Raw genomic sequence first — 25823 nt, forward strand, 5'->3', positions numbered from 1 at the left:
TCCCTAGCTTGTCAAAATTTTATTTGTATTGAGCCCAGTGCAGAAGGTGTTATACCTCTGCCACCGGTGCACTGCTATTGTTCCTGTGTTGAGGTAAGTTTGACAGTAAAATATTGTGGCAACTGGTCTGAAGCAGTTTAATTATAATTGGTTCACAGGAAGGGAAAGGCGCAGCATCTGTCACACTTGTTTCTGTGGACACCTGAACTGTGCTGTAGGGGAAGGGAGAAAGGTGGGAGTGAAAGTAGAAAGAGAGGAGGAGCCATAGTGAAGGGCTACAAAGTTATTTTGACCACCTGGGGATCTTTAACGTGCGCTGACATCTGGAGTAGGGAAAGCAGTTTGGAGCAGAATGAAGCAATTGGAGCAGTGGTTCCAACTTTGCATTTGGCACAAAAGCTGAGCTGGCAAGGCTTGATTAAAACTTGCTGGGCGTTTCCTTCATACCCTGATGGAGTGATGATTCTTGATAATGCATATACCAGTCACCCCTTGCTGGATAGCCACTCTGTTCACTTTATATTTACAAAAAGCAATGCTACATAGGCATCATGCCTACCTTAAATTGACTCTCCGCTCCCCCTCCCATTCTCCCTCAACACAGCACTGCTGAGACTGGCATCTCTGAAATTTTTGTCTGCTGTGTGAATATCGCTGGCATGAATACAGCAGCTGACATACAATTTGAAGGGAATTTAAAACCAATAACACTGACGTTTGCTTCTCGTACATGGGGTGAGTGATGGAAATAAAAGCACACTTTTTTTAGCACTACAGGTAAGCAAGACAGCCGCTGGAGCAGGCGCCGGTCACGGCTGCCTTGATCGGCGCGCGCGGCGAGGCCCAGCCCCGCGCGCGGCGAGTCTCATCAGAGCATTTCAGCTTGCATTTTATCGCAATGTGTTCAGGTTAAAATATTACTCGCTGCTGAAACATCAATACAGAATGTTGACAGGGATTTCCCGCCAAAATAGTTTCAACTGTCAGTGTCTTACACCACACGTACGCGATTTCGGCGCTGGTTCAACTCACCTTCACCACTGTGTGTCCGTATTTTGTCACCCGTTGGCGAAACTGAGCGGCATGCTTTAAAAAGTTGTAACTAGGTGGCAGACCAACAGTATGTTTATGGTTTCTTTGCAGCTTTGACTGCATGGTTTGCGAGCTGCCGGTAAACTTCAAAGCGTGGCAGCAGTTGTCTTCCATGTGTTTTCAACTTCAGCTGCAGATCTATCAGTGATTGCATGTGTGGCGTGAGAAATCGAGAACTAGCACACCAAACTAAAGCAAAGCACAAAATATGTGGCTTTATCCGGTAGCCTATGAGCTGTCACTGCTTCGTTAAATGCGGCGACGCACTCCAAACAAGCAGTTAGCTTACATTCACGACATACAACGCCTCAGAAAGCATGGCTGAGTAGCTAAAAATCAAGGATCTTATTCTGTATAACGCGTAAAGTGTAAAACAAAAAATTTGACGCGCAGGCATGTGCCACATGGCAAGGCAACAAAAATGAGCAAATCTATACAGAGTTTGTGGCGGTATATTAGTTTAGAAATGAGCACTTGCTCACTAACTCAAAGAGCCGCGACCGTAGCACTGAGTTAAGTCCCCCTGGCCGAATGGGTGCCGCAAAACCTTCCTCTGCGCCGCATCTCGATTCACAGACGGCATTATAAACAATCGTTTGTCACCATGCCCAAGTGTGCTGCACCAGAAAGTGCGGTAACATGGCATTTCAAACGAAGCAACTTAAAAAAAAAAAAAAAAAACTGTGTGAAAGAGGCGCGAGCCGTAGCAAAACACACGAGGATATGCGCCGCGTGAGTGTCGTTTTGCACCGGTGGAAAGGAGGCAGCCAACACAACAAGCAAGAAAAAAGCGCGCGAAAACACGTGACGGTGCTCGGCCAATGGGAGCGTCAAACGCTGAAGGAGAGCGCCAGAGAGAAGGCAGGCGGCAATCTTCACATGTTGTCGCTACTTTTAGTTTATTGAGGGGCTTTAATGTTGATGACTGTATCATTGCACTTAACGGGAATGATGGTTCCTTCATGGATGACATTTCTAAAGCCCTCGCGCTGTTTCTAGCCATTTCAAACCTCTAGAACCAATGTTTGAACTACCCGAAGCAGGTGTTATCAAATTCTTAGATAGTTAAATCTCGTTAAAAAAGACACTGTTACAAGAGACACTCGGTTATGAGACACTTGAAAATGGTTTGGTTGGTTTTCCTATGTCTGCCATGTTAACAACATTGCATACAAGAGACATGGTTACTTTGCAGGTCCCTAAAGTAACTTCTTCACCATTTATAAGAGACAATCAACCAAGGTATGCTCATGCAATGCAGCTTAAGTGTGCCAACTCGTACATGATGCACTTCAGATTCCCTTAGCTAAATTTTGTTCCATATCAGCATCCTTTTTGTTGTATATGTCAGGAACTGGAAGTAGTGCTTCCCCATGATTGGAAAGTCAAGACAACCCCGTTGTTTCAGCCACTGGCATCGCATTACTGTCACCTACGAAGCAAATCAAAACGCATGAATGACATCCTGCATTTTTAACTCCTCGCTGTTAAAATTTGATCACAAGATGAAAGCTCAGAATCCTGACGTCTTTCTCTTTGTGGACAATGCTTCTTGCAGCACCAAAGTTCTTGTGCTCAAAGCCACCAAAGTTATTTTTCCCCCTCAAACTCCACACTCTACCTTTAGCCAGTAGACAAGGGCATTATGCACTCAGTTAAGTTGCAGTACAAAACAAGGTTGGTAGAATGTCTGTTGCTCAACAGGCAGCAAGACTGTACAATAGTGATTGATGCGAAGTTTGCTGTTCAGATGTTTTCAAGTGTCTGGAATGGTCTGAGAAGTGAAGCTATGAAAAACCGTTTCAGACAAGCAAGCTTTAAATGTGGTGACATGATGTAAGAGGGCCCATATATGGATACTGTGGAAAGTTTCTTTGAAGATGAAGCCTGGGCGAGCATCCAAGAGACTGCTGAGGTACCAGAACCTTCTGAGAAATTCGTATCTGCAGATGTGGATCTTGTATGCTCTCAAAGAACTTACAGACTGTGCAATTCTCGTGCAAGTAAATGGTACATGTGCCATAGAGGATGACTACAAGGACATTTCAGAGGAAAAGTGTCAGCATCTGAGGGTGACAAGCATGTAAGAGTGCTTCAAAGGTATTAGAGCAACAGGAAGACTTGCAAAGTGAAGTGCTTTACCTTCAGAATTTGGGAAGGAATACACTCTGCACTCACAAAAATACACACTAGTATAAATAACTTCTTTAAGCTTTCCTGAACAATTTTCTGTTAATGCGTATAATGCATTTGTGTGCTTGATCAACACAGTGCTTTTGGAATTTTTGGTTACAACAGACCTTACTTACAAGAGACATCTTTTTCGGGTTCCTTGAGTGTCTCTTGTAACGAGGTTTTATTGTAGTAACATCATACTGCATCATGACCAGACGTGCTGGATGTCCAGTGAAAAGCTATTGCTACCTTTTGAGTCATCACACTCTAAACTTGTGAAACGATTCACTGCTTGCCTTTCATTTCTTAATTCTCTCAAGAAGTCCAGCCCGCACCTCATGCATGAAAGCTTTTCACAACAGTGCAAGCGACTGGAAAGTGGTGGGTACCCTTCCCATGTTCTTGTGTTTGTAGGAAGGCGTTCTCAAGAAAGTTTGCCATAAAAAAGTGGAGGCCAGTCAAGAAATTCTGCATAACAAAGAAAAAGTTGCCATCATTCCATACATTCACAAGGTGCCTTATAACCCAGAGGAAAAAACAAACAAACTGTGCAGCGATCTTGTGCCACAGTGATTTTTTTCCGGCTCCTAATAAGTTCAGTCATCTGTGCACTCTTTCAGAACCCAATAAGACGGTTGGCTACACAAAGCAGCGTGGAGAAAATTTGTTAAATTCATCAAAAATGTTGTGCCGTCTATCGAATTCCTCTATCCTCTGGCAAACAATATGTAAGACAAATAGGCTGATGCCTGAACAGGAACATGGGCACGACGTTAAGAACATGCGTTGGAAAGGTTTATTGGCACACTGCCGCATGTGACAATGCTTTTACCTTTCCAAAAAGTGTTCGGTTGACCAAAAAGTGAATAAAGACAGGTTAACACATGAAATAATGTAAGCGGAATGGATTGCTCTTTTGAAAGATGATTGTGTAAGTAGCCCTTCTGTCGCGCTGTTGCCAAAGAAACTCTCGTATCTGGCAGATATGCTTTGCTAGTGTTTCATCTGATGGTTCACTGTGATATGATGGTAAAAAAAAACAACACTTTTCTTTACTGAAATACAGTTTAGCACGGTTATAGTGAAGCCACTTTTAGTGAAACAGTAATCTAACGAAGGAAGTTGAATTTCCCATTCCCATTTTTTTTGCATTTTCAATACAATTTGGGTCCAGTTTTAATGAAGTATATAAGCGCATGTTAGCAGATATAGCGAAGTTGATTTTTATACCTTATGGCAAATTTCGTGCTAAAATAAGGACAAAATTTGGCTGATGGCCGCATTTGCGGCATCGTCTGCAGCCCCGCAAAAAGGAAGGTTGCTTTACTGCATTGCTTGGCTTGCATTCTTCGTGTCCCGTTGTAACGTTTCCGTCGAGCCGGCTGCACGGGACGTAAAAAAAGGTAAGAAGATAAAAGGCAATTTTTCATGACGTCGCGAAGCAGCGGTCGACTTGGTGAATCGTTGTTCTTGAATTTCTCTCCTCTCAGTTCTAGGCCCGGGAGACAGAGAGAGGCGAGAATGCTTCCTCCACCTTATTGGATCTTTGTAGACTTGTTCCGCTTCTTACCATTGATATTTCATGGCCCCTGAGTTTGCCTGGACAATTTTTAGACAATGGACCTACTCAGCTATCCCCTTTCTTGGACCCGACCCTTCGATTTCTTGGCAATGTTGAGTCTCGCGAGCCCCAGCGCTTCAACGGGTAAGAGAAAAGTGTTGTCACTGAAGACACAGCGTAGCATTCTGGATGAAGTGCACCAAAAATGAAGAGTGATATCGCACAGAAGTATGAAATCATACAGTTCACACACACCACGATAATCAAGAACAGCAGCAAGATCAATGCTGTTCTCAATGACTACGTTGGCAGCAGGGATCGAAAGAGAATTCGGTACGCCACATATGCCGATGTAGAAGCCACACTTTAGAAGTGTTCTTAGATGCCCGGTCAAAGAACATTTTGCTCAGTGGACCCATCATGCTGGTGGAGGCTAAAGACTTGGGCTTTGCTCTCGGTCACGATGACTTCCAGCCGGGAAATGGATGGCTCCAGAGATTCAAGTAGAGGCACAACACTACGTGTAAAAATATGGTCGGGGAGGCCGTGTCCGTTGGAGAGGGTTCACTCCAGCAGTGGAAGGCCGAGCATCGTGTTTAGATTCTTGTGTATTTTGACAAAAACATCTACACTGCAGACGAAACAGGACTGTTCTTCCAACTGCTACCATCAAGGACTCTTGCGCTGCCTCCACAGTGCCACAGCGTGCATGTGCATAAGGTGCCCTTGAGCTCTGGTACATTTTTGGTGTGCATCTTCGAGCAGACAACAGGGCTCCTGGGAAGCCGCCTACCGAGGCATTTACTGTCCGATGCGATCTGCTTACTGCGAGCGTTCAAATGTTACTACGCATTTACAGCCAGCCGTGGACATGTCCAGCCCAGCAACGGCCTGAGTCCGTGCCAACGGCGGCTACGAACAAAGCGCTAATGACTGTGTACGTGTGTGTATGACTGAAAACTAATCAGCATTTAAGTGTCTGAATGATTGCAGAAGAGTTAGAGATTTCAAGAAGCGTAGCTTGTTGAGCCAGTTGGTCCATAGTTGAAGGTGAAAACCACTGAAAAGAGGATGCGTTAACAAGGAAGGAGTGCACACGGACGACGCTTACACCATCATGAGGATCACTTTCTCGGTCGGCCACAATTCCTGTAGAATTTCATCGATTTCACGAATTCCTAGGTTGTTGGACACGAAACCACTGCCATTCCGTGTCACCAAATCGACGGCCTTCGATTCCAGCGTGTACCGGTCACGAAGTCGCTTCCACAGTTTCCAATATTCTTCCACTGAAAGTACTGCCGATAAGGGAAAGAACACCATTGTTACACCTCTTCGAGCACTGCATTAAAACGAGCATGGCACTTTATACACTGTAGCAAAGAGCTCACAGCTGTACTCGGGCCCCACTGCTGACAGATTGCCATCTTTGGCATTTTTTTTCCCCTCTCAGTGTCTCTGTAGTGAATCCATTTGGTATCATAGATGCAGGAATGCGCTCGAATGCCTTCTAGCAGCCTTTCCGCAACATTGTCTGAAACGCGTGCGTGGTCACTGTCTGCACAGCAAGCCACCATCTTCACAACGCGTGAGGAATGCTGGGATGCGTGGCTGGCGCGGTTGGCGAGAAATAGGAAAAATTCTATTTGTGCGTCGGCGATGTTGGGACGCGCCGGCTCGCGCTCACTACATTTGTCACGGCGTGTCGGAGTAGAGACATCGGTCTTTCGCCAACGTAACATTGCGGAGGCCTATGCACGCACGCGCATTATGTCTTAGTTTACTGGGGCCTTTATAAGCTGACTTTTGCCATTCTTTTTGCGCCCGTTGCTGAAACGCATGGGAAATCATTTGAACCAGAATAAACAGAGGGGCAAAAAATGTTGCACAGGCCCTTTAACCACTACGCTAAGGTTCTGCTCTCTCTGGAGGAAGGAGCATAGAAACAGCAACTACTGCAGATTTCGAGCAAAAACTGCAGGCACACTTGAGCTCTGCCTTTAAGGGTGTTTTGACAGTATTAATGGCTACCATTTGCCGGTTCCCTTTGTAGATCCTCATTCATGTACAGGCACCTTGTCACTTGCATATCACTAATATTTCAATTTGTGCCTTCATTATCCCATACAATCAAATTAGCATAGTCATAAGCCAATAGATTACATGAAAGACCACCGATTGTAGATATAAAGCTCTGCTTTAATCCTAGAGGCAGCGTGTCCAATTCGGGATCTAAGGGCCTTGGAAGGCTGCGTTCCAATGTCACCCTCCCACCTCAAAGTGAAGTCTTGAGTTCACAGCACCTGCCAAATTGGCCATCTCATGTGGTCTTGCAATGTCACACAACCCGATGACCAGTTGGTAAGCTGCCGTGTCACTGGCCAATTAAGGCCTCATTCTCACAGCCGGTTTTTCCCTCCTCCGTCGCGCCGGTGTTTGACGGAGGAGGGGAGTTAATAGTGCCAGTATTTCTCGAAATCGGGTGGCCGGCGCCATGGGGTTTTGCTGCAAGGTGCCGCCAATCTGGCAAGCGACGGACTCCGCCCTACGAAAGACGGACCAGTGAACGCGCTCGCTTCTCTCACGTGACGTAGAGTCACGTGAGAGAAAAAAAAAAGCGTGGGTTGCGCTTCTGTCTGGTGCCCGCGAAGTGCGTGCTGACAAGAGACAACAGATGCTGTTTTTTTTTCTTTTTCATTTTTCAATGCACTGGGTGTCACAGCTAAACATGACCTCCTGCAAAACTTTACGATGTTTCAGTTGTATGTTTGAATGGGTGTGAAATCTTGCCAGTTCTGGCGACCCATTACTTTATTGATGACAGAGTTAATTATATATGTTCCTATAGATTATTTGATTTCGCTGACTGCCATGAATAATGTTATAGAAGTGCGCATTTATGCTGAGCTTGGATACTGGCTTGATATATATTTGTACCTGTTTGTTGTTCTGTAGTATGCGCGGTGTTTGTACTGAGGCTGAGATAAGAAGGCGTTCCAACTCTGAACTGCTGCGAGAAGTCACGACACTAAATGCGAAATATAAGATACGGGAATTTGTTTATTTTTATCCAGGATGCTGAGGTAACACTATTTTCCAGTAGTAGATTTGGACTTCCCCCCCCTTTTATTTTGGAGCTATGCAAACGGAACCTCGTTGCAAACAGTTAAGCTGGTAGTTTTTCTCGCAAACCTAAGCCGATCCAAACGCAGAACAGGTCCTTGACAAATTGAAATCATGTAAAGCATGTGGCTCACAAGTTGAGCTAAAAGCTATTATATAGACAAAACCAGAACCAAAAACAACTGCGGAGTGGCAAACAAGGTTCGGGGCAGTAAAGATTTGGATGGGCGGAAAATCTGTTGGCTAGGCAGGCGAAGAAGTTAAAACGACTGCCGCACAGGTGAAGAAGGGAAAGAAAGAGGTAATGGGCGAGATGAGGAAAGGAGCAGAGGAGAAAACTGAACAAAAAAAAAAAAGAGAAAGAAAAGCGAACAGCGGGTAAATGGCACGGCAAGAAAACATCATCAAGGGGAGGAGGTCTAAGAAAGGAAGTAAAGAAAAAGCATATCAATGGGGAAAAGAAATGCAAGAAAAGGCCACAATTTACCCGCCAGACAGATACCCCCCCTTTTTTTTAAAGCTGTGACGAAGCTGCATTTCAAGGGGAAGCCACAGCTTTTGAAGCCGCATTGTTTGCACTTGCCGGTGATAGTGAAATATTAAGCGCTACCTTAATATCATGAATGCTGACAGCAACCTTTCATTACTGGTGAACAATGCTTGTATTGGTAGCAGTCTTATTTGACTAGGCATTTTTGGAGCTTAAAGCAGGTTACTGAAAAAGCACTTTTTTGCAGATTCTTCAGCCTAGTATTCTAAGGTGAATTAAGGCTCTGCAATCGAAACTTTTCCCCCGAAAAAAATATTTTGATAGCTAGCAAGTGCGCCTCGTAAAATTACCAAGCAAAATTATCCTGCGACTCTCAACAGCAATGAGTTAGTGTGACGTCATTTGTAAACGCTGTCACTGATAAAGGAAGAATAGTACTTGAAAAAAAAAAAAAAAAAAAAAAGAAAATAATTTTCACTCATTTGGACAACAAGAGGTGCCATTTTGCATAAGGCTAAATTTCATCTGATGCTATAGTACAATATTTGTAACACATTTTTTGTCACTTTATCACTTATGATCGCTGCACTCTAGAAATGCCGGCGATAAATTATTGACAACACATTTATCAATGTTTATGTGTTTCTTATGTTTCGCTGATCTGCGAGAACAGTGCGAAGGCGTTGTGCCTGTTGCTTCACAGCATATCAGTGTGATATTATTTAAAACCATATCACTTAATTCATAAATGGCGATTTAAGAGCACTCAGAATTTTTGACGAGAGCTCATGTTTCTGTGTTTCTTCTGTTTAGCTGCTCATCAAGAGTAATATAACTAGAGTGTGCATTTACACTACGTTTTAATTCTCGCTGCTTATATTTGTACCCATTTGCTTCCGTGCTGTACGCGCGGCGCTTTGCAGTAAACTGTGGAGTTGCGTACAGCTACTGAAGCTAAGATGGTAATGCATTCCAGCCTCAAAGCAGAAGAGGCTAACAAAAAATGCCCTTTTATTTCATTTTGCAATATGCAGGACGTCACAGCTAACCACGACTTTCGACAGATTTGCGTGAAATATTATTTCTGCCGGTGCCCTTTTAACTTGATTTTTTAATGCTTGTATCAAAACCATCTTGCCATGTTGTCGCGAACAATTGTTTTATCGAGAGAATAGTTAATTATGTGTTCTTTGTGCTGATTGCAAAGAATAATGTTATTGGAGTGAGCACAATTTTCTGCGGTTTATTACATGGTTGCTATAATTATACTCATTTGTTTTAGCACAGTACGCGTGGTGTTTGTACCATCACCGAAGCTGAGATGAAAACGCGTTCTAGCTCCAAGCTGCTGCTAGAGCACGTGAGACAGCACGCTTTTTTTTTTCCATACAGACATGAAGCACATGACTTTCACCGCTGCAGAAAGGGCAGCCGCCACCTCCGCATTTTTTTTTCTTGCAGGAGAAAAAAAAAAAAAGCGCTCTGACGTAGAGTCACGTGGGAGCGGCGAAGCCCCACCCGAACAGGTTTGACGGTGTCCGGCGCCCCTTTCTGTTTGAACATCGCACCACTCCATCCGCTGTGCGGTGTCCCCCGCAGGTGCTGCCGCGACGGAGAGGAGCACCGGCTGTGAGAATGAGGCCTACCACTTACCAGAGAAATTTCCATGATTCTTTGCTCACAACGTCAATAACATCAATGCTGTACTTTCTGGGGGACAGGGCCTTTAACACGACAACATGAAAATAAAATGCAAGAGGGGAGGCTCATGTCCCCATAGGCAAGTGCTGCTTACATAACAGCACTTACCTTGTCATCGCAGACGTCCAAGTTCTGACAGCCAGGGCAGTCATCATCAAATAAGCATTTTGATGCTTTTCGGGGCTGGATGCTGCTTAAAGGTGATGCAGAGGTTTCCACCATTGGTGTCGATGCCACCTGTGGTTGGAACGACATTTCGGCTCCTCTTGTTGCATCTCCATGGGAGCCAGCAGTTCCTAATGACCCTTTGGTCATTGTAGCCACATCTAAAAGCAATTTCCACATCTTCCTCTGGACCTGGAGGCAGAAATGCGAAACATACTTTTATTTGCACTTCGAAGAAAATATGAAATCTATAAATGTCCCGCTACGTGATGCAAGCTACTTGAAACAGCATTCTCTAACACATATTTTGTTTCGCAGTGAATGATCTGCTGACCATAGTGCTGTATGCAGGTTGGAAGAGGTGGCACACAGTTAATCCATAGGTTTGATCTGGTTTATGGGGCTTAAAGGTCCACAGAAACGGTCACCAAGAAGCCACTGATAAACGTGTTCAGTGTGTAGAACGAATCCTTTTGAGCATTAACCCAAAGTATAACGCCTCGGAACAAAGCCAACAATTTATTATTAATTTTTAAAAACAGCGTATTTTTAAATTCGCGGGCAGAGAGGTTGTTGCTTGGCAGTGTCACATGGAACTATTTCCTTAAACTGTGACGTCACGGGTGAGTTGACTGGCAAGGCTTGCTAGAAGCTGCCATTCGCTGCGTCATGGACACACTTCCGGTAGCTGTGAAAGTCATCTGCTCGTGCGCTGTGCGAGCTCCTCAGGTGCCTCCTCAGGCGGTCAAACACCGTACGATGGCAGCACTTCCTTGACCGCCGTAAACACCACCGCTGTGGCCCCTCCTCCCACATACCGTACGCGAACGACACGGCGGATCGTTAGCGCCGATGTCCATAATAAAACTGCTAAAATTTGTTGGCGTTTGGAATATCGAGCCGAATATCAAGTATGAAGCCCTCGTGAGAATCGCTGACCAGCAGCAAACTGCTGGTAAGAGCGATAGCCGTGATACAGACAAGTTTCTGCTCAAGCCAGCTGCCGCTGGTGCATTTCGGCTTATCCGATCTGGTCGTACTAGCTCTGTGATTAATGCGTCGCCAGAGTTAATCCTATGATTCTTTTACTATGGCAGGATAGAATTCACAATAAGGCAGTTTCATAAGTAGATGATTTACGACAGCGTTGATCGGTTCCAAAGCGCCGACCGGCGCGGCTCCGAAGCAAAACAATTTACACTGAGGTATATTACACTTTACCCGTGCACTTTCATTACAGCTAAGGCCGCGCATTTTTTGACGTTCTGCTGAGCAACAAGCCGTTCAAACGATACTGCAGGCAGGACAAGGCTTCAGTACACAGTCGCTGCGCTGTCGGCCGTAATCGAAGATGTCGGGCGGCACAGTAAACACCGCATATTCTATAGATCGATCTGTAAACATGATACAGTGGGCAAATGAATAACTTTGTGAAGCAAACCCGCTCGTACGTTTCGCGCACTCGGACGCCGACGAGTAGCCTCCATCAACAGATGCCGCCATAACCTCGGCTAATGACGCAAACCGAGGTTGCCAAGCTCGGTTTGCAATAACCACGGTTAGTGGTGTAACCATGGTTTGGTCCGCCGTGTAACATGGGCTAAGCACACTTTTGCGTAACCGCAGTTACGCTGCGCAAACTGGCAAACTCCTCAGGAGTGTGCGAGCGAAGACGGTGTCGTGTTAGCCCAGGCAGGGGGGGGGCGCAGCCGCACCCGCGCCGGAACGCTGCCCGAGAAAGCAGTCCAGACACCGCGCTCCCAAGCGACGAAAATGACCCCCGTTTATTATCGCACTCCGCTTTTATACACTTGCGCCACAGATAAGGTGTCTAGAAGGGGAGGTGTGAAAACCGGACAGGAAAAGCTGGTCCCTTCCGCGTGATTGCCGCGCGGCGGCGCTGTTGTCAGCGGCGCCGTCAGCTCGCGCGGCGCGTCTGCTTGCGCGAGCAAGGACAAGGCTGTAGTCGAAACGCGTTCTGTTGAATTTTTCGAAGTTTTAGCAGACACCGCAGGTCTTCAAACATTATAAAGCTTAACTAATACTACTGTTGACATACAAACAAAGAGAAACAACAGTATCTTTGGGCATCTGAGCGAATTTCGCGCGAGTTTTCTGCTAGCCGAAAGCACATATTTTACGAATCTATTAAAGCCAATCAATTTTTATGGAGCTTAACTACGACGGAATGTGTTCCGCATGATTGTATACGCAAAAATTTTCCTCTTCTTCTTGGTGAACGCGATAGTTATTGCCAGAATCACCCGATTCTTGCGCACGTTACTTTTTGCGGCGGGTGTTATCAACTCGAAAGCGATTGAATGCGATTAAACCTACCAGAGCATTACTAAACCATCACAAACGTGTTGAAAGGTTTCAGAGCCATTTCAACTACTTTTTCCTCGAATATTCGCTGCTCGTGCTGTGGTAGGCGTCATGCAGCCTACGTAAACAAAATTAAGCTTGTTGCCCGTACAATAGCAAGATCGTGTGCTGCAACCAACATTCGTGCATTTTGGATATGATCAGTTCAGTTCAGTCGTTCAGTCGTGTCCGACTGTTCGTGACCCTATGGACCATGTCACGCCACGCTTTCCGGTCTCTCACTATCTTCCTAACATCACATAACTTAATCTGCAGTGCCTCGAGGATGCCATCTTACCATCGCGTTCGCTGCCTACCCCTTCTCCGGCGACCCTCAACCTTTCCAAACATCAAATCTTTCTCCAGCGACTCCTCTCTTTTCATAAGATGACCAAAGTAGCTGAGCTTTAACTTTAGAATTTGACCCTCCAATGAGCAGTCAGGGTTTATGGTCGACAATATCGACTGATTTGATCTTCTGGCAGTCCAAGGAACTCTCAAGGGTCTTAGCCAGCACCACAATTCAAACGCGTCAATTCTTCGGCGGTCAGCACTTTTTTACAGTCCAACTCTCGCATCCATACATCACAACTGGAAAGACCATAGCACGAAGCAGGCGTCTCCTAATTTCATGACTGCAGTCTCCTTCCGAGGTAACCCTTGGAGCCGAAGAACAGAAAATCTGTCACAGCTTCCACTTCTTGTCTGTTGATGCTCCAGGACAAGAACGCAATAAAATCATGCAACGTGTTCCTGGACAAGCAAGCTTTATTGGCACACAGCAGAATGTTTTCGACCAATTTCGCTGTTTACTTCAAATCACACAAGGCTTTGTTCTTTTACCTTTTTTTTTTCATTAATTTCTTGATTTAGACCCTTCAAAAGAAAGTGGATTCTGGTGAGGCAGAAACACCTTACTACCGATTTTGTGATTTCAACACAATGCTCCACACAACCAATCTGTGGCACGAATTTGAGCTCACTTTCTGCAGTATGCTGAAAACAAATCTAGAATGCAGGCGGGTTCTGCTGAATTCATGTGTCAGCCTGTTTTCAAGAGTTTGAATCAAATTATACAGTGATGATGATGAATACAGTAGCCCACCCACTCTTTACAAGCATCAGCTGGAAGATCTCTATAGGGACGCAGTCTTTCTCCACAAGGCAAGCCTCCCTGACAGCACACGCTTCCTGGCCACATAGCCCGCAATATAATATACCAGCCGAGCGTCGCTTCGCTTTTTGACATAGTCTGTGTGGTCTAACGCGACCTCAACAGCATCCAGGGGGACTGCAGCTCACTTCGAGAGCTGATCTGGGCAAGACGGTGCACGGAAAAGAGACACTTTTTCCGAACACGACTTGTAACCCGAATCGCACCCGGGAACAAAGCACCACCTCTGAGTTTTTTTTCTTTGACGTCGGCGGCATTTCTGCCAGCACGCAGCGAGGGTATGCAAGCAGCACACGCAGGAAATCGCCCCGAAACACACAACGACGACGGGTCAAACCGCGCTGTGACTACCTTCACTCTGCCGCCCCCTCCGGAATGCTGATGGCGCCCCAGACCGCGGCGCTCCCTGGCGGCAGTCACGCGCAGGGGGCAGCTCCTCTCTATGGGCAGTGCGCCGCGTTTTTCACACCTCCCCTTCAGACACCCTACCACAGATCCACTATCGCAGTCGCAGCTGCCAGCCAAGCCAAGCCAAGCCAAACCAAAACAGATGATAACAGCACATCCCCCTTTTGAAGCACTATTAACTTTACATGCATACACTTCAAAATAACATTGGAACACACCCAAGAAAACAAGACAGAACACATTCACTCCAAGCATCAGTCGTCCACCCCCAGCCTTATGGGTTTGCGAACAACTCTGCCAAATCTGGTCGTAGTTACAATCCTAGCTTGAGAATTGCCACCGTCAGTCTCCGTCTGAGTTAGAGGCACCAAAGCTTCCGGAGCTTCGTCAAATTGGTTGTCTACTCCAGTTACCAATCCGGCTCTGCTGGGCTGTTCCTGACTATCCGGAAACTCGTAGTTCCTGCTATCTACCCGGTCTTTTGGGAGACGGTTAAGCATTCTCCTGTTTCGACGGACTTCAACCCCGTTTTCCGTTTGAACACGATATGAACGCGGCTGTGGTGCTGCTCCGAGCACTGTACCTTTGGTACGGAGATCAGTCACCCACACCACATCACCTGCTTCCAGCTTTGGGAGATTTTTAGACCTGTGATGTCGGTCGAAGTGGCGGCTTTGCTCCTTTCTGACTTTACGGTCCTTGGCCGCCGCTTCTTGCAGACAGCATTGTCCCGGATTGCAGTGCGAAGGCAGCATTGGGACTCTCGTCCTAAGCCTTCTACCCATCAGTATCTCCGTTGGGCTGACGTTCAAAACACCAGGCGTGGCCCTATAAGCCAGCAAGGCTAAGTAAGGGTCGTCCGATTTTAGAAAGATTCTTAACCGTCTTTATCATACGTTCGACTTCCCCGTTTCCCTGGGGGTGCCTCGGACTCGAGGTGACATGACAGAAGCCATAGAGTTTTGCAAATTTCTCGAACTCGGCACTGACAAATTGGGGACCACTGTCGGTCACCACACACTCGGGAATGCCATGTCTCGCAAAAATGCTTTTCATTCGGCTTATCACGGTAGCAGACTTTGTTGACGGAAGAATGGCAATCTCTGGGTATCGCGAAAGATAGTCTACTACGACAAGATATTGCCGCCCCTGAATTTGAAACAGATCGACCCTTACTCTCTCCCAAGGAAAAGAGAGCGTTGGCGATGCAATCATCGGTTCGATCTGTTCCGGCGCATGCATCGTGCAAACGCTGCACTGTTTCACGAATGACGCTATCTCAGTGCTAAGTCCCGGCCACCAGACAGAACCTTTAGCCACACTGCGGCATCGCGAGATGCCTTGGTGACTGTCATGCAGTTTGCTTAGCGCTTCCTTGCGAAGGGTCTGAGGAATGATAAGCCTCATACCTTTGAGCAGAAACCCGTTCACCAAAGTAATGCATGCACGTTCCTGCCAGTATGGCAGAAGATAACAGGGAACATTTTGTTTCCTGGGCCACCCTTTTTTGCACACTGTGCGCAAGCTTCGACACACTTCGTCTTTTGCTTGACCTTCTTTTACTCTTTTCAAGAAATCGTCGCCTGTTTCTAAACCCAGTAAACAAGCTTTCGAGTAAGAGGTTACCTCTGAGACAGTTAAACAGCTTTCCACTTTCGTACGAGCTAACGGCGAACGTGAAAGAGTATCAGCAGTGGTTAGCGATTTGCCTGGTACATATAATACAGAAAAACTGTATCGCATCAGGCGCAGACGAAAACGTTGAATTCTTGGCGGCATAGCGTCGATTGCCATGTGACCCAACAGAGACACCAAGGGCTTGTGGTCAGTTTCAAAAACAACTTCCAGACCACGTATATACTCATCAAACCTTTCCGCTGCCCACGTCAACGCCAGCGCTTCCTTTTCGATCTGGGAGTACCGTTGCTCGGTTTTGGTGAGCGAACGAGAAGCGAATGCAACTGGTCTACGTTGCCCGTCTTTTTGCTTTTGAAACAAAACTGCTCCCAGACCGAAAGACGGTGTGTCAGCTGAAAGAGTGGTTTGTAGCGAAGCGTTGTACAACCGTGTTCAAACGGAAAACGGGGTTGAAGTCCGTCGAAATGTTCGATCCACGCCGGCCACTCTGACGTGCGGTCAAAGTCCAGCGGTGGCGGTTGCTGCAGTCCATGCAGCCGTATTGAAGGCGTCTTCGACATCGTGGATGGAAGGTGCCTGGCTCAGTGGGAAGATTCTTGACCATCTGACATCATGTCGTAGACGGCCACTTCTGACACCATGTCATGTTAGCCCAGGCAGGGGGAGGCGCAGCCGCACCCGCGCCGGAACGCTGCCCGAGAAAGCAGTCCAGACACCGCGCTCCCAAGCGACGAAAATGACCCCTGTTTATTATCGCACTCCGCTTTTATACACTTGCGCCACAGATCCACTATCGCAGTCGCAGCTGCCAGCCAAGCCAAGCCAAGCCAAACCAAAACAGATGATAACAGCACAGATGGGTTGACCCGAGTACGCCAGCGAGCGCGTGCGCGGCAACCGGAAGTTTGTTAAAGTGATGTATTTCTGGGCGGAGCTTTGAACTTGCTTGTATTCCTTATTTTTTTTACTCCCTTCGGCGTACGAGTTGAGAAAAAAAATTGGAAGAGTCATTTTTAATTACCAATATCTCTGGTGTTGCAGAAGCTAGATCGAAAATTTTTGAGGGAGAATGATGGGTGGTTCAATATATATCAGTGTTATGGCGTTGTTTACCCTTCTTGGTGACCGTTTCTGTGGACCTTTAATTTCCCAAAGCGTTCAAGCTATGAGAGACGCCGTAGTGGCGGGCTCTAGAAATTTCGACCACCTGGGGTTCTTTAACGTGCACTGACATCGTACAGTATGCGAGCGCCTAGCTTTTCGCTTCCACCGAAAAGCGGCCACCGAGGCTGGGATTCGATCCCGCATCCTCGAGCACAGTAGTCAAATGCCTTAACCACTGCGCCACCCAGCAGGCAGAGTTAATTCATAACTTATGTGAATGGCTACATATCCCTATAACTGGCATCATGGTTACACATGGATAGGCCATTGCGACAGCCATTGTGAAAGGAACAAAATTATCTAGAATTTGAGCAAGCTGTATAATAGAAGGGCTTGGAAGGCAAGTTACATCAAACAAAACTCAGGACAACATGCGGCTTAAAATAGAATAGGAAGTGACAACAATATGAATAATGCTTTCCCCTCTTTTTCGCAAGAGTTGGGTGTTCATTAGAATATGAGCAACAAATTTAACTACAGCAGTAAAGTAGCACTCCTTTAAAACAAAATGACAGATATGTATACATAGATCACAGACATGCAAAGCCTTCAAGACAGCTTGCACACAATTCCTGCAGGAAGCAACAAACTGTATAGTGACATTAAATTACAGACAATAAAAAAGAGAGGCTAAGATCAGTGTTTTCCAACGAACAGCACCACTACTAAACAAGCCTTAAAGGGATACTAAAGAGAAATATGAAGTGGGCTTTCATCGATAGAATGTCAGTTCCCGATTACAAAAAAACCCATTCTTACTGAAAACAGAGCTGTTATAAGGTAGCAAAGAGGAAGGACAGAAATACAGGTATCGCCGCCATAGCTGAAACGGCCGAGACTCGCAACTAGAAATCATGTGACGCGTAAGGGATCCCGGAGGCTGACAAATGCGAACTATGTTGCTTGTTTGAATGCGGTAGTAGGTTTTGTCTCATCGTGCTTTTATCACACGTAAACGACGGCAAAACGGCCACGTAAATGTTGCAAGGCAAACACAAAAATATACATGACGGCGCCACAGGCACCCACTTCAGTTTCGGTTATGTTCAGTCTCAGGCACTTCGTGCGTGCTCGGACAGTTTTGTTTTGGATCTGCGGCGCCTAAAATACGAGCTCGGAGCAGCAGATGCGCCTACTCTAAGTGCTTATCAAAGGAAGATCATGACTCGGCACCATGGAGGAAAAAAAAAAACTAGGAGGGGGCACGCACAGCCTCCGCAAGCCAACCTACTCTGACGCCACTCCCTTCTCTCTCTTGCGCGCAACGATTCTTGGGAATTTAGCCAACATAGTTGCCAGACTCAAAAGCAGTTGGGTACATGGTATTCTGTAGTGACTGTGGATGCCCCCCCCCCCCCCCTCCGGCCGAAAGCCCATCGGAGTAGACACCGAAAGTTGCGCATCTCGTCGTAACATATGTTACTTTGTTTACAAATGCTGCATTGTACTCGTGTGTTTAGAGGCGCACTGGTGAGAACAGCAGGTAGGTTTTTCAACCACGGGTTCGTCAGGAAGACCACGGATTCTTTTTTATTTATTCCATACTGCAGATCATTGTACAGATCCAAGCAGAACAAATACACAAGTAGATATCACAAATACAAAAACACGAAGTAAAATGAACAAAATAAACAAAATGAAACGAAACATGCAGCATGACTATGCGCTGTCAATCATTGTGCTGGAAGATTCCACTCTTTTATGGTACGTGGGAAAAAGGAAAATTTAAATGTGTCAGTTCGAGCAAAGTATGGAGTAAGTGCACTGGGATGATGGACGCGTAGGGCGTGTAGTTAAAAAGGATACGTAGGGTGCAGGATCAAGCGCCAACTTGCTATTTATGAGCAGGGAAAGGAACTCTCGACGGATATTTTTTCTTCTTGCCTCAAGGGGTTGGATATTGTTAATATTCATTAGCGCAGATGGGGAATCAAACGGCGAAAACGTGGAATGAATAAATCTTATGGCTTTTCTTTGAATTCTTTCAAGTTTTTTAACATCGGTTTTAGTATAAGGATCCCACACTACGCATGCATACTCGAGCTTAGGCCTGATTAATGAATTATAGGCGAGTAATTTAACTGCAGCGGGAGCTTTCGAAAGTTTGTTTGGCAGAAAACATACCTTGCGAAATGCGGACGAGCAGATATTCGTAACATGTGAATTCCAGGACAGGTTGTTAGTTAATGTAACACCTGGGTATTTAAAACTGGATACTTCATGTAATGGTGATTTCCCAAGGTGATACCTGTGAAGAAATATATTTTTTTTTACGTGTCACGTGAAGGAAATTGGTCTTTTCTTTATTTAAGACCATGTCCCCTTTCTGGCACCATGCAAGGAGGTTAGTTAGCGAAGTCTCAAGATCAATTTGGTGATTATAACGTCTAATATCCCGGTACAGCACACAGTTATCTGCAAACAAACGAATCTCCACGCCAGGAACAACTGTTTCAACAATATCATTAATGTAAATAAGAAATAATAAAGGCCCGAGTACACTCCCTTGTGGCACTCCAGAAGTGACTGCAAGACCGTCCAATTCCTCTCCGTTAATTGATACATTCTGTTTGTGGTTTGTTAAATAGTCTGAAATCCAAGTAACCAACATGTCGAAGTAATGTACTCGAGGTCTGCGTTTCATAAATGAAGCAGACGATTTTCGTCTCGAATAATGCATGCACATACCCTAACAAGCAAATGTCTCGTTTCTCGAGGAGTGCGCATAACAGGATACTCACTGTTGGAGCGACAGCTCCGGGCGGTATATTCGTCTAGCATCTTGGCACGCAGCATTTCATATGAGAGCTTTTGTTGCTGGGCTAGTTGGTTTGATTCCATGCTTTTGAGACTCAGTGCACAAAGGCAAAGCACAAGAACAAGAAGGGCAAAGCGCGAAACACAAGAATACGAAGGACGACTGGACGAAGCGGATCAGCGCTTTGTTCTTCCTGTTCTCGACTTTGTGCGCCGAGCCCTGCAAGTCGTGAAATACACGTGTGTACTGTGGCAGCAGCAGCTCCTAGGGCATCGGCCTGTCTAAAGGCCCAAAGCTCTATCTATTGTCTGCTCTCAGCGCGCGCCTCAGATTTCTAGCGCAGGCGTTGCGTAGCGAAGGCATTCCACGGGCATTCTTCCAGAGTGAAACGCAAACCGAAACCAGCCGCTGTCTACCGCTTGCCATGTCTCGTAACGGCTAAATTCCCATGATGCTTTCCGTTATATTTTTTACGACTAGGCTTCCCTCCCAGCCCGTGGCGCTCCCTTCTTCTTCCATGCTCGGCACGCACCTGCGAAGTATGCTCCGCTCCCCACGCACCAGCGATCACCGAGCCCCCTCTTGTGTCATAGTGTGCGCCATTCAACCCTACTACGTAGTAAGAGAAAACCAGTTTGAATTCGACCAGCGGAAACAAACAAACAAAAAACAAACTTCTTATCGCAATATCTCAGCAATAATTCGTTTTTTTTTTTTTTTTTGCTGCCGGATATGCAGAGACAATGTCACGAAATGCCGTTTATTAGATCTTGATAGCATATTTGGGTGTCTTTAGTGTCCCTTTAAACAAAATTTTAATATAAAGAATAGCTAGGATATTGCACTTAGGACCTGAGAGCTTCCAAAAGTGGGTTAAACTGAAACCAAAAGTAGTAAACACAGTGAGGCACACTTGTTCATCCTTTCATATTGGCAACTTTCACGGGATATAGGTGGCACCACTGGAAATCCAATATGACTGCCCTTGTGATGATCCAGCAGTCGCACTACACATGCACTGAGCTGGGCTACGCTTCCAGAAGATGCATGGCAATAATTGTGCAAGTGTTCAGTGGCGCAAAGGTATGCACAGTATTGTTAGTCAGCATACAAGCCCTTCGTGAGCAGGTGTTTAAGGAAGCTTATACAAAGGACCCCTCGAGAGTGGCTAGTCTGGTATGTGAGACATCCTATTGCTGACGGTGTTGTACAAGGTGTATAACACGTTCCAAAGCGGCTCTAATCACACCACTAAAAGCTACACAGAAATGCTCGACACAGACTGTGAAAGCAAACAAGAACATTGATAAAGTTTCAACTTATCCCGGGATCATGGGCACTCGCGGACTGCAGCATTTTGTCGCGTTGTGCATTCACGCGCTTGCCTAGTGACCAAACCCGCATTCCATCTGGCCCCTTTTTCCACTTCATTTCAACATATACACTGTTGCCGTTGCATTGGAGTACCTACTACCTAGTTTGGATGCAACAAGAAAACATCACTACAAGGTAATAATGATGGTCTCCTCTGATCATTTTAATCATTCTAACCCACCTGATATATATATATAAGCAGATCAATTAAGGGGAAATGAGGGTGCTCGTTATAATACATGAATGAAAGAAGTGCTCGTTATAATACATGAATGAAAGAAGTGCTCGTTATAATACATGAATGATAATACATGTACATACTGTTGGCTTCTTTCATTCATATATATATATATATATATATATATGTATAATTTTTTGCAGCCCCTCTGATAGGCAATGGTTTTGACTTTCGCAATTCATGACCCAGCATGAATGACGGCCTGTGGAGTGAGTTGATTTATGACTTGAAGACCACTACAGCACAAACAAGGCAACTCAAGAAAGAATACGACACCCCATGCACACACTGCCAACTGTTTATTGGAAAAAAAGGAGCATATTTAAACCTTCGTCCACCAACACATGTGTACAACGCTTAATCGCGCTCAACCCTGCCGTTGTGGCTAAACACTTAAAGCAAAGGTAACAAAACCAAACAAATCTTAGCAATAGCAGAGTCAGTTAATTGCAGCAAAAGCAGTGTCATATTCGAAGCAATAGCAGTCAAAACCTAAAATGCAAAAACAAAACAAAAACAAGGTAAAATAATAAAAACAAAAAGTTACACAGTACCACCCAAGACAGGTAGTCAGACACTGAAAAATATTAATGCAAGGCGAAGCAGATCTTTACAGAAATGTTTCAAGATAGTAAATTTCATTTTTTCGAAGAACCACAGAGTTATCACTGATACACACGCTCCCCTTCTTTTTAATCAAAAAGGCTTCAAGAATTTCTCGTGTCACCTGATAGAGACTTCTACCTAGAATCCTGATACTGCTAAGTAATGGCTCACACCCACAATCCATACAGTAGAGAGGCAAATCTGACTTTACTCCTTTCTTTAGCAATTTTTCATGCTCCCGTGCTCTGTCCTTGATGCTACGGCCCGTCTGGCCTATGTAGGCCCTTCCACAGATTAGTGGGATTTCATACACAACGCCGACGGCGCAGGAAACAAAACACTTACCATGTCTCTTATCACACTTTGGTTTTTTCATTTGCCCAATCTTTGAGCACAGCTCTCACAGCTTTTTGGATGCAGAGAACACAATGAGAACATTATAATAGCTTGCCACCTTCATGTTGTGTGCCGCTCAGTGTATATAGGGGACCATTTGTGGTCGCCTAGCTCCCATCTTGCCATTAGGTTCCTTCTTGCCTTTCATATTTTAAAGGAGGGTCAGCTACACCAAAAATGACAGAACATGAGAAACCAGCCATTTGAACCCTTCCAATATGATTATTGAAGCTAGCCTCAGCCATGTGACCACAGTATTTAAGCAGTGCAGATTACAGGCAAAGTGAAGCGATAACCCTTTGACCGTCTTGGAGTGTGCAGAACGGTACGGAAGTAGCTCTTTTTTTTTTTTTTTTTTTTGCCCAAGGTGAGTAAATCTAGCACAATCTACCTTCTAAGAGTTTGATGTTAATATCTAAAAACTGAAGGCTGTCATTGTTTAATAATTCATGCGTAAAAGTGAGCCCTTTCCTTTGTTGTCTAAAGGCGGATAGTATGTTCCCCACAGAACCATGGTACGTCATTGTAGCGTTAGTTTTTAGTATAACAAAGGAAGTCGTCCATATATCTAAAACTTTTCAGGGCTAGGTTATTGTCAAAGGAAGAGGCTAAATCATGGTCAACAGATAATATAAATATGTTACACAGAACTGGGGCAAACAGGAACCAAAACAAATTCCTTTTTTTTGCACATACATTCAGTTTCAAAAGTAACTACGGTACACCTCAGGTAAAATTCAAGTAATGACAAAAAATTATCAACACTTACACTGGCTGAGTTCTGGAAGGTTCAAGCGATTAAGTGTTGTACACATGCACGGTCGAGGATTTAAATATGCCCCTTTTCGCGTAATAAACAATTGGTAGTGTGTGCGCATGTGGTGCTGCATTCTTTCTTGTGTTGTCTTCTTTGCTCCATAGTGGTCTTCGTGCCATGAACCAGTACTGACAGAAATATTTTTTTGGCAACAATCACTAGACGAGTGAGACAGTTCCAGCTTTGAGAAGAAGCTATAGCTACTATTTTCCGATGCCGCATATGAATTGATGGTGCAAGCTCTGTAACATGCAGTACAAGCTATAAATTTAGCGTTCATCTGGCAGTTGCAAACACTGCATTCATGGAATCGAGGAGAAAACAGACGTTCTTACGTTCTCAAAACAAGTGTCTGCCATGAAGTCGTCGCCAATAAAAAAAATGTTGCCATCATGGATGGTTCGCAACTTACGTCAGTGAATTTCATATCATTTCATATCAATCCCACCAGTTCATATGTGCACTGAAAACCGTCATAGCTTTGGTCACAGTCTTTCCAATGCGAACCTTGGCTCCGCTCAGAGTTTAAAGCGGCAATGAAAAACTTATGCCTAAACTCAGAAATAACAAAACAGCTACGCCACTTGTACCAACATTAACGGTGTTTTTCTTTGTTGGCCAGGTTTTATCCCTATAGATAGATAGATGGATTTATTGAAAGGAAAAGGCAGAGAGGTTGGCCCGAATAATTCAAATCTGGCCTGCTACTCTGCACTGGGGAAGGGGAAGGAGAGAAGAAAGAAGGTCATGATGGGTGACGATGTGGGAGAAGGCATATGAAATATATATACAGACACAGCAGCTTGCTTTACAAGCGCGAATCAAGTCCGCTGGCGCTCAAATAACGGCAAAGAGCACGCACTGCCTGGACGCTTTTCACGGTGAGTAAGTAACTGACTTGCTTTTACCGAGATATTAATTAACTTGATTATCCCCTTCTTCCTGAGCACATAATCTAGATGTAATGTATGCAAGTTTATCCCGTCTTTGATTACACAGTTAGAAAACAGCAGTGTATAGAAGATTCGACTGCTTTTGTTTTCTGCTCATTTTGCATGCTTCACATACCGAAATGGAAATTACATTATTAACCAGTTGTCATGGCTTTGAGCAAAATCTAACTCAAAAGGAAAATATGCACAACAAGTGCTGCTCGACTGAACTAAATGCAAAAAAGTTAGGCAGGAGACGCCGCACCAAGCTGGTGAAGCACGAGCCGTCATTCACCAGGTATTACCTCAAGGGTGGCACCAAAAGCGGCTGCGTGGCGGCAGCACTGTACGTGAAAGTGGCGAATAAGCTGAGCATCCAGCATGATAGGCACAGCTAGGAAAATGGGAGAGAGGCAGTTGAGGTACAGAGACATGCTGATGCCATTCAGAGAATTTTTACTCTAGGTAGGGATTAGAGTTACAGGATAAGCATGCATTATGCTTGCAATCAAAAGTCATCAGAAGTGGAAGCAGGCTCGAGCATTTTGGAGCAGCTCAGGGAGCAGTTAAAATGATATTTTGGAGCAGCTTTCGAGCAATCAATTTTGAAGCAATCGAGTTTTGGAGCATTCGAATGATGTTTCGGAGAATGTTTAAAGGATGAAATACTCTTGATGATTACAGTTTTCTGTTCCCAACGTATAAAATCTCTCCTTTCATTCCTTCCATTTTGATGCGCCCAAGCAGCGCCACTAGTTTGGACGTTCACATGAATGGGCATATTCCCGCTATTCAGAGCATTTTCTTTGACCTTACGCCTGCGCAAATAAATTCCCGAGCACTGGCCAGTAGTGCCTTCAGGCAGGATAGATGGCACTAATGGGCAGGCTTTTCCCCCTTCAGCGTCTTTACTTAATTGCCTCCTTCCAGTAGCTGGTCATTTTTTTGCTTAAGCAATTCTGAGGTTTCAGTTTTAACAAGTTGGCGATAGGCCCTGTGTGGCCTTCAAACCCCCTTTGGAACTTTTATAGTGATTGGAACCTTCGACATCCTACAACGCTTCAAGTATGTGTTTGTTTGACATAGGCCTGACACGATTGTCATTGACAAAGAGGCTCGATGGTGAAGTACCTGCTTGTTTTGAAAGCAAAAGCACTAGAAGAACTTGTGTACTTTCTACTGCCAAACAAGTTTTCTAACCACTGCTACCAAGCTAACGTGGTAGTTAGGGCTACCTGCATCACTTGCGGCTCTCGCTTCTCTCTCCACCGGTGATTCAAAAACCTAGGAGGATGTGCTATGTCACATGCACAGTGCATTTTTTCACAATTGCCTCCAATCGCTTGTAACTCAAATTAAATTTACTTGCGAAAAAATTTTAAATTATGTTTCATGCTTCTCCACCTTGCAAAAATTTTGTTTGTATTGAGCGCAGTGCAAGAAGTGTTATACCACTGCTATTGTTCTTGTGTTGAGATGTGTTCAGGGGGGGAAGCAGGCTCGAGCATTTTGGAGCAGCTTTGGGAGCAGTAGTGAAGCCATTTTGGAGCAGCTTTAGAGCAACAAAACGAGAGTTTTGGAGCATTTTAATTATGTTTTGGAGCACATTTCCAAGGTCAAATGCCTTTGGTAATTGCAGTTTTCTTT

The 25823-nt window shown here is 45.1% G+C and overlaps 1 protein-coding gene across 2 annotated transcripts in view; it reads right to left on the bottom strand.

The window, feature by feature from the left end:
- LOC146203980 (uncharacterized) overlaps nucleotides 1–25823 on the bottom strand; it is a 41632-nt gene that overhangs the window by 11638 nt on the left and 4171 nt on the right. Inside the window, exons 2-3 of one of the 2 annotated variants that reach the window (XM_084589031.1) lie at nucleotides 19180–19303; nucleotides 10251–10499 (exon numbers count right to left, since the gene is read on the bottom strand). In XM_084589031.1, the coding sequence (XP_084445157.1) occupies nucleotides 10251–10499; nucleotides 19180–19303 (373 nt within the window). The remainder of the gene's footprint in view (nucleotides 1–10250; nucleotides 10500–19179; nucleotides 19304–25823) is intronic. The other variant, XM_084589030.1, reaches the window with a different exon arrangement.

The sequence above is a fragment of the Amblyomma maculatum genome, chromosome 1 (genome assembly GCF_055883805.1).
Source record: "Amblyomma maculatum isolate TAMU_Amacu chromosome 1, ASM5588380v1, whole genome shotgun sequence".
In the NCBI taxonomy this organism is placed as follows: domain Eukaryota; kingdom Metazoa; phylum Arthropoda; class Arachnida; order Ixodida; family Ixodidae; genus Amblyomma; species Amblyomma maculatum.